At 58.0% G+C, this 8,983-nt stretch overlaps 2 protein-coding genes across 4 annotated transcripts in view; both read right to left on the reverse strand.

Moving 5' to 3' along the window:
* The window catches only part of ANKRD63 (ankyrin repeat domain 63), a 1,477-nt gene extending 1,297 nt beyond the window's left edge, over positions 1–180 (reverse strand). Inside the window, exon 1 of the mRNA XM_008573729.1 lies at positions 1–180. Coding sequence (XP_008571951.1) covers positions 1–180 — 180 coding nt within the window.
* Positions 181–5,227: 5,047 nt separating this feature from the next.
* Positions 5,228–8,983, reverse strand: part of LOC103591300 (1-phosphatidylinositol 4,5-bisphosphate phosphodiesterase beta-2) — a 19,955-nt gene continuing 16,199 nt past the window's right edge. For all 3 annotated transcript variants that reach the window (XM_008573726.1, XM_008573724.1, XM_008573725.1), the window contains 7 exons: positions 8,939–8,971; positions 8,685–8,850; positions 8,516–8,592; positions 8,335–8,430; positions 7,773–7,830; positions 6,921–7,007; positions 5,228–6,311 (listed from right to left, as the gene is read on the reverse strand). In XM_008573726.1, coding sequence (XP_008571948.1) covers positions 6,120–6,311; positions 6,921–7,007; positions 7,773–7,830; positions 8,335–8,430; positions 8,516–8,592; positions 8,685–8,850; positions 8,939–8,971 — 709 coding nt within the window. In that variant the 3' untranslated portion in view covers positions 5,228–6,119. The remainder of the gene's footprint in view (positions 6,312–6,920; positions 7,008–7,772; positions 7,831–8,334; positions 8,431–8,515; positions 8,593–8,684; positions 8,851–8,938; positions 8,972–8,983) is intronic.

Below are 8,983 nucleotides of genomic sequence, written 5' to 3' on the forward strand. Positions count from 1 at the left end.
GGGGTCCGGCAGCCCCACGGCCACCATGAGCGGCGTGCGACCCTGCTCCGCGCGACAGTCGATGATGCTGCGGTCCAGCGCGTCCAGCACAAAGCGGGCCAAGTGCACTTTGCCCGCCTGCATAGCCTCCAGGAAAGTGCGCGTGCCCGCTCGGGGGCATAGGTCCTTGGGCTTGAGCATGGCCCCAGCCGCCGCGCCCAGGCGGCCCGGTAGCTCCGCACGGGGGCGCCCCTGTCCCCGCGCCCCGCCGGGCTCCTGCCCCGGCCTGAGCTCCTGTATCGCTCGTTTCGCGTGTGGGCGGCTGCGACCGAGGGTCCTAAGCTTCCCACTCGGTTATCCCCCGCGGCTCCGGCTTTCCCACAGCTCCTGGGCCGCACGCCTGGCGTCTCGCTGCTTCTTCTCTGGGCCTCCCTAAGGTGTTGGCTGCTCGCTACTCCCGGCTCTGCTCCTGGCCCGCCACGAGACGAAGGGAGCCGAAGTTTCGGCCCGCTCCAGTCTCCCGCTGCTTTCTCTGCGTCCGGCGCCCCTCAGTTCCCTGTGGCTTAGAGCCGAGCCACTCACCGCACCCGGGGCAGCCCCCGCTCCCCTGCTGAGACGGTGGCGCCCGCCGTGCGCGCCTGCCTCCAGCCCTGGCGGGGCGCGCCGCTCCTCGAGCTGCTGGCGCCGTTCCTCCGCCTCCTCCCCTTTCGCGGGGGCCGGGCCAAGCCGGGGTTCTCGCTTCTTACTTGGGGGGGCTCAGCGGCGCGGGAGCCGCCACCCGCCTAGATACCTGGCTTTATAGCCTCGGGGGTCTCCATGGTAATGGCTGCCCTGGAAGCTGGCTGCGCTGTCAAGGCAGAGACCGACCAGGCGGGGGAGACCGCCCCGACCCCCACCCCTTCGTGGACCACGAAGTCTGGGAGCGGCTCCTCCCCCGCGCTCCCCTGGGAATGCGGCGGCGGTTGCGGGGCGGAGGCGGGGGCTGCTCGCTGGGGCCACAGGCATCCGACCGCGCCAATCCCGAAGTCGAAGTCTTCTCTCCCCGCCTTCTGCCCCCACGGGAGTTGGTGTCCTCCGCTCCTTAGAAATTGGCGGGACTTCGTTTGGGATCGTCGGGGTTAGACAGAGAGCTGTCCTCAGCGGTCCGGGGTGAAAGGAATTGGGACCCTAGGAGGGCCGAGCTGGACCACGCGTGAACTAGGGATGGCGGCGAAGGGTGGACAAGAATTCCACCCATAATTTGGGGGAAGGGGCAGGTGTGCTGCCGACTCGGGAGGGGGGCGCTCAGTCTGGCTGGAAACTGCCACTCGAAGTGCAGCGAATCACGCACTCACACAATTGTTCCTCCCGCACACGCTCGCTCGGAGCGGGGGCTGGGGTGAGAGTGCGCTCTCCAATCTCAGACGTCTCCACCCCGGCGGCACATACGCGTGCCAGCCCCTGGCGGCTGCGGAGCAGGTGGGGCGTAGACGCCGCGACCCGGGGCGGCCGCGTCAGCAGCTCCCCAGCGCCGCCTCCCCGCTACGCCAGGACTGGCCGTCACCCCGGAAAAAGCGATGGGCACACGCAAGGCTCCTCCATAGTCCCTGTCTGTCTCTTATGCACAAAACCACCGCCAGTCTACAGGCGTCTGGCCCTGACAACTAGCTGACCCCTAAGGAGAGGAGGAGAGCGCGGAGTTCCATTTTTCATGAGATGCGTGGAAAAAACACCGCGTCTCCTCTCCCTCCAGCTGGTCGGGAGTGGGGGTAGAGAGGGGCATACGCAGGCCTCAGTTGAGGGGAATTAGGGCACCTGAGCCGCAGGAGGTGGGGGACGGGTGAGTAGGGTCGGAATGGGTATGTGTAAAGTGAAAAGTGAACCAGGTACCAACTACCGAATTTACTGAGCCTCTTCTTGAGCCAGGCGTTGTGTTCCTGGCATTGGGCAATACAGAGCAGAAATTCATTCTGGAGGGAGGAGACTTCTCTTAAGGGAGAAGCCAAGAGCAGGCCATAAAAAGTGGAGGTTATCACCTCAGATTGAATACACCTGCTAAATACAAATTCAAGACAGTCTTTGGAGGAAAAGATGGAGTTGTGGGGAGGGGTCTTCTGAAGTTAGACTTCTGAGTTGGTTCTTCAAGGATGTGCAGGATCTGGCTGCTAAGAAATAAGGAAAACACTCCAGATGGGGTTATAGGGGCAAAGTCATGGAGGCAGGAAAAACACCTTTAGGGGACAGTGTCGAGAGCTGCTTATAAGGGTCCCTTCCTATAAAAGAAAGGAAATTAAGGGAAGACTGGTGTCCTTGGCCTGAGCAGAACAGTGATAAGATGCTTTGTGGAAGGAGACACCCAGGGAAAGGTATGGGGTGAGGAGAGCATTTGCTGCTGGGAAGAAGATAGTGGGCTCAGATGGGGGAGCTCATGGCCCTGCACCTGAGCCTCTCACCTCTCTCCACCTCCCAGTCTCTGGACATGCCCACCTTGGACTTGGAACAGGCCATGGAACAGGGACCCCCACTCCCTTCTATCACGTGGGGAGCATGTGATGTATAACCGTTCCTGCTGTGAAGCCCCCCTTTTCTCTTTTTGTATGTTTAAGCTCTTGGTCAGGGCTCTGACAATTTTCTTTCATAGTGTCATAGAAAGGGCAGAGTATTTGACACTAGAGTTAAGTCCCAGCTTGAAGGCATTTACTGGCAGTGTGGTTCCAGGCCTGCATATTCTCATCTGCAAAATGAGTACCAGCCCTGCCTGTGTCAGGCAAGATCAAGTGAGTGTCAGGGAAAGAGATGAACAATTATTTACAGTGCAGCCCCCAAAGCCTAGTCCCACTCCCAGACCTGAGGACCCCTCCTGGGGTATTACCAGGAGTGGATAGAGATTCTCCATCACCAATAAGGGGGCAGAAATACTCTCCCTCTTAGCAGAAAAAATACTTTTCTCCCCTTTGACTCAATTTACCTTTTCTGCAACATTTACCTCTGCAACATGAGGGAAATTTCATTCTTCTCTTCTCTGTTTCAGGGGAGAGGGTACCCCTGGAATCTGTGTGTGGCAGGCACCCTTACAAGCCAGGCTGCGGGGCCCCCAGGTGGAGGAGAAAAGCATCAGGAACACAGAATGGATACCTCCTTGGTCCTGAAGAGCTTTGCCCCCTCATCCCTGAGCCTCCCTGAGCCTACTTAGCTTCATTCATATCCCTGTCTCCTGGGGTGGATGGAGATAGTTTCAGGGAAGAGGGGCCTGCTGGCTACCCTTTGGAAGGAGGAGCTGGTTCCATTTACCCCAGCTGGCATGGCCAACCCCACCAGGCCTATGGTGGGATGGGGGTTGGTGCCAGTTCTCATGCCCTGGAGCCTTTGCTCTGACTTCCCTATGGGCTCAGTATGTTCTGAACAGAAAAGAAATAGCAAAGCTGAAAAAAAGCCGAGACTCTGCTGCAGAGCACAGAGGCACCAACAGCCAGAATTAGAAGCTGTCGCTTAAAGAGCTGCAGGCTGACAGGAGGCTGAGCTGAGGCAGGCAGGGGCAGCAGGCCCTCCACACTCCCCTCCCCTCGCACCTGCTGAGCCTCTCCCCTGGCAGGCCCCAGCCTGGCAAAAGGGCTTCCTTCCAGAGGCACCTCAGTCTTCAGTCTGTCACTCTGTCTGCAACTGCCCGCCCCCCTTGGGCCCCTTTCTTTCCTCTTCAAGTGTCACCAGCCCCCTCACCCTGTCACGTTGCACCAGATCGGCAGGGTTGGGCCTGGTGGCACGTGTCTGGGAGATCCAGAGAGCTGCTGGGGAGGGGGGGTGCAGGGGGTGGGGTGAGTCAGCAGGGGACTCTATCATCTGAGTCAGCAATGGGATTGGGAAAGGGGTAGGGACCCATCTCTTTGTGCAGAAGGTAAAACTGAGGCATAACCAGTGGAAAGGGAACCTTGCCTCAGCCCCGTACATACGCAGAAGGGATGGAACCCAGGTGCCCTTCACCTGCCCCAGTGCCCTGAGGGAGGGAATCAACTCTTCCTCTGCATGTCCTCTGCAGCCAGAGATTAATTCATCTCCAGAGCCCAGAGATGGCATTTGCCCAGGGAGCACCTTGCCCTTTTTTTAGAGGAAAGAAAGTATGGAGGTGCGTATCCAGGTCTGGCCTCATGAGAAGCCCCCAGCCTGCTGTGCAGAGACCTCTCCAGGAGGCAGGACTGCATACCATTTCCCATTCCTGGGCTGCCTAGCTCCAGATTTGGGGCACAGAGACTGCCCAGCCTGGCCAAGAGGCGAGGGGAAGGCAGCGTCTCCGTCCCCTGGGCAGTCAGCGGCAACAGCTGAGGGCTGCCCGGCGAGCTCTGTTTGGCTCTGGCTCTGGCTTATGCCCCCAAGTGCCTGGGTCAGTGAGTTCCTCTAGTCCTGGATCCCCATCCTTACAGAGTTCTACCCTGGGGAGTCGGGGGGTGGGGAGATGGAGCAGCTGAGTGTCCAGCTGAAGTGTCGGGATGACAGGGCACTGCCTTGGGGTGTAGGTGTCCCAACCGTGTCTAGTGTGTTTGTGGAGTGGGGGGCAGGCTGATCAATGTCCTTAATCCTGTGAGTGAGCAGGCCCCCTAGCCTCACCCTGCAGCCAGGGACTGGTGAGATCCCAGAGGTCAGGCCCCCATAGAGGTGGGGGGTGAGGGTGGAGGGAGGGAGCTCTTGTTTATTTTCCGAAGGCACAGGTGCTCATAGCTAATGGCATCTGCTATAACTCTCTGATAAGAAAACAACCTCTTCCCAGAATCAACCCCCATCTTGCCTCTCCCAAGCCAGTTCCTATCCCCATTTGGGATTTGAGACTGTGCCATAGGTGCAGTGAATGGCTGCTCACAAGCCCCTTTACAGCAAGCTTTGGAGTCAACCATAGCTTCCACAGGGGCCTGAGCATCTGACCACTCTGACTCTTCCTAAAGGGGCCCAGTTGGCCTAAAGGCTTGGGGTTCCCCAAATGGGTCAGGGGCACCTAGGCTCTTCTGCTCCACCCTGAGGTGGAGATGAGGAAGGGCCACATCCATGTCGGGGTGGGAAAGGGGATGACATTATTTTTCAGAGCCAGCAAAAGGGGAAGTGAATCCTCCTCAAGCCCAGAGGCAGGCCCATTTCACAGGGCTCTGGAAGGGACCTCACCCTGGGTTCAGCTTCCAAGGGATTTTTTTTTTTCTTTTTCCCAGCCCGCTTCATTTCAAGGCCGCTCCACTCCCATGCCCCCCATTTTCTAGTGGTAGAAGAGAGGCCAGGCTTAGGCAGGAAATATTGGGACAGGGTTCTTTAGTAGGAGTAGGAACAAGAAAAATAAATAAACCTCATAAATGGTGCTGACCTTATTGGGCAGCCTGATTGAGGTGCATGCTAGTAAGTACCCACCCCCAGGCTTAGGAAAAGGGATGAGCCAGCTTCAGGGTGGGATGGTGCCCGAGAGGTCATCCGTCTCCCCCTTACCAGCCACAGCCCCATGTGTCTCAGTGCCTGAGGGCCAGTCAGCTGAGGCACCTTTTCCATGTCAACCTCTCACCCGCCACTGGCAGGAGGCCAAGGAAAGAACCTCAGCAGGGATCCTGGGAGCAGCCATCCCCAAGGAGCTTTGTGGTAGTGCCAGTCTCTGCCTCCAGGAGCTGACAACGAGGCCAACTCAGAGCAGGCCTGAGATGGGGCCTGGAAGCCTGGGTAGGCTGCTCACATCAGGGCAGGAAGGTTTGGGGGTTTGGTTCTGCTTGAATGACAGGTACTAGAGTGGAGGTTCCAGGGGAAAAGTCCAGCCCTCCAGGTAAGGAAACAACTCAGAGTGAGGTACCACTACTTGCACACTACGAAAGGCAGAGTGGAGCCAGGACCCCATGTCCTGCCTCCCAGTCCTATTCTTTGCCCTCAACAATTATATGACACTTATCCTGGGAGTGTGGGGGAGAATGGGGAGCAGGAAATCAGCTTGGAGAGGACTTGTAGACCCCAGATGGGCTCCTGTCCTGATGGTTTCCTGTTTCTGCCTCCTCCTCTAGCCCAGCTATTGAGGGCTGCAGCATCCAAGGGAGCCCCAGCTTCCCACAGTCTTAGAGTTCTGGGGCCCTTTCTTCGCTGGAGGGATGGAGCCACATCCCAGAGAAGGGTCTGAACATCCTTGCTAATGTCCCAGTGGGGTGGGGACATCAGAGGCGGCTCTCCTGGGCATCTGCGTTTGGTACGAGTGGGTCCGGCTCACACAGCTCCCCAGGGGCCTTGCAGGCTCTCTCAGGCTTGTCCTTGGCCTCGGAGGGGAAGCAGGCCCTCACTGACACCTTCACCTCGGCCTCCAGGCCTTTCATCCTGGCCTCATACTCTGCCAGCGCCTCCTGTTGGAACTGTGAGGACGGCAAGGATCACCACCTGGCTCAGGAGGGACCCCCTGACCACTCTCCCTCCCCTGGACAGTGGGACAAGGAGATGCTCAGTCTGTTCAGAGCTCCCAGGGTACTCGGGTAGGAGGTAGGAGGGTAGTGGAGCCCATCAAGGAGCCTTCAGGAAAGGGGTGCCAACCAAGCAGAGATCTGCAGAGCTGCCTCATTGAAAGGGCCTTGGACCCTGTGGGAACCCGAGCCTGTGACCCACTGGTGATGCAAGGATCACCACCTGGCTCAGGAGGGACCCCCTGACCACTCTCCCTCCCCTGGACAGTGGACAAGGAGATGCTCAGTCTGTTCAGAGCTCCCAGGGTACTCGGGTGGGAGGTAGGAGGGTAGTGGAGCCCATCAAGGAGCCTTCAGGAAAGGGGTGCCAACCAAGCAGAGATCTCCAGAGCTGCCTCATTGAAAGGGCCTTGGACCCTGTGGGAACCCGAGCCTGTGACCCACTGGTGATGGATGACAACCCCCTTCTCCCAACCTCCTGACTGGCAGCTCCCTGGAGCAGGGCACCTTCACACCCTGGAGCCCGTCTGACTCTGCTGGGGGCCAGGGTAGTGATCTTGTTACCTGCTTTTCCATCTCCCGGATCTGTTCCAGGCAGGCCGCCTGCTTTTCCTCCAACTTCTCCTGGTGCCTCTCCAGGTTCTTCGTCATCTGGGTAGGAGTGAGAGGCAGGGAGTTAGGACAGCACAGACAGGCAGCGGGGTTGGAATCCAGCTGTAATCCCAGCTAACCAGCTGTAAGACTTTGGACAAATTCCTTAACCTTTGGACAGTTTTTTAAATTTGTAAAATGAGGATAATAGTACCTGTCTCACTGGATATTTTTTTTTAATGGAAAGATTCATGCTATCATTTAATTCTATTTGTTTGTGAACTCTTTGTTTGGTTTCGTTTTTGGCAGCTGGCCTGTGCAGGAATCCAAACCCTTGACCCTGGTGTTATAACATCGCACTCTAACCAAGTGAGCAATAGGCCAGCCCGTAAAGGATTATATTAAACAGTTCATGTGAAGCACCTGGCATAGCGCCTGGCACAAGGCTAAGACTGAGTAGATGGTAGCTCTGTTACTGTGGCTAGCAATCCGGATGGGGGGAGAGGGGCGTAAGATCCGTTGTCAGGGCTTTCCTTCCTCTTCTGACTCTGACCTCGGGAAGCCCTTCTCATTCCCTTGTTACCTACCCACTCCAATCCCATCCTCCCTTGGCCAGCCAGCCCAAATAATTTCCATTCAGGGAAGCAGGACAGAGGAAGACTCATGCAAGCTGGTACCCCAACCACCACATACAGGCCAGAATCCGGGATGCCATGGACAGCTCTGGACAATGTATATGCTGAGGGTAGAGTAAGGGCCTGGGGCTGCTCCTTCCCACTTCTGCAGAGAGTGTGTGTGTTTGGGAAGGACATGGCCCTTACACACCTGCTTGATGATTTGAACCACTTCCTGGATGTGGGAGTTGTTGATCTCTCTCTTCAACCTGTGGGTGTAATCGGAGTTTTAGAAAGGTTGGAGGCCCTGGGGAGAGTGGATGAAATGAAGTCTCCTCGCAGGTTGGAGGCAAATGAGAACTCCATCCTAGGGATGGCAACCAGCCAGAGGGGCAAGCCTGGGGATCTACTGGGGAGCCCTGGGGCCCTCTGAGGCAACAGCTTCCTCACTGAAACACTGTCTTTCCAGGCATCCATGGGAAGTACAGGTGGGAGGCAGAGCTGCCAGAGTGGACAGGCTGCTGTCCCAAGACTTTCCCTCCCTCTGTGGGCTTGATTTTCCCTCCAGTGTTCTTCTTTGCTCAAGTAGTGTTGGCATCTATGTTTTGCCTAAGGAGGACACTCTCTGATCAGAAATGACAGAGGTGGGATCAACTTTTTTGAGTCAGAGGAGAAGAACATCTCTGAGAAGCGAGTCAGGATCCACTTGAGGGAAATCCCTTTCCACCTGGAGTGGGATCTGCTTAGCACTGGGATTCCTCTCCAGGCCTCACCTCTCGTGGGCCATCTTGTCTGTGGTGGCTTTGGTCATGGCCTGGATCCGCTCCAACCTCTTGGCTTCCAGCTTTTTCTTCATCTCTTTGGTGTCACTGCAGAGACAAGCACGAGGGAGATGTTCTGTCTGGAGTCCTTACTGGGAGGGGAGAATCAGGCGTGGGAGGGAGGCGGTCCTACATCTCTGCGGTCTCCTTGAGGGCCTTCAGCTCTGCTGCCTGCTTCTCCCTGGCCAGCTCCATCATCATGGCGATTTGCTGCGGGGCGAGGAAGGACGGCTTAGCAACAAGCCCTGTGGCGTGCGGAGGGAGTGGGGTCGGTTGGGTTGCGCTCCCTCCGGCCCTGGCACCTCAGCCGCGTGCTGCTCCTTGCGTTTCAGGATGCACTCGTACTGCTCCTCGCCCTGCTGTAGCAGCTCCAGCTCCAGCCTGTCCTTCAGCTCCCGCACGCGCGCCTCCGCGCCCTCGGGGCCCTCGCCTGGCGCTGCCCCGGCGCTCTCCTCGCAGGGCAGGGTTCTGCAGAGGCCACGTGGGGAGCGGCCCTGAGCCCTCGGCCTCCGCCCATGCTGCGCCACGGAGAGCAGGGCGCCGCCGCGGCCCTTACCTCTTCTTGCAGGAACCCTTGCCCGGGCCGAGCCTGCGGCGCCCA

This window comes from Galeopterus variegatus, unplaced genomic scaffold (assembly GCF_000696425.1).
Source record: "Galeopterus variegatus unplaced genomic scaffold, G_variegatus-3.0.2 Scaffold959, whole genome shotgun sequence".
NCBI lineage: Eukaryota > Metazoa > Chordata > Mammalia > Dermoptera > Cynocephalidae > Galeopterus > Galeopterus variegatus.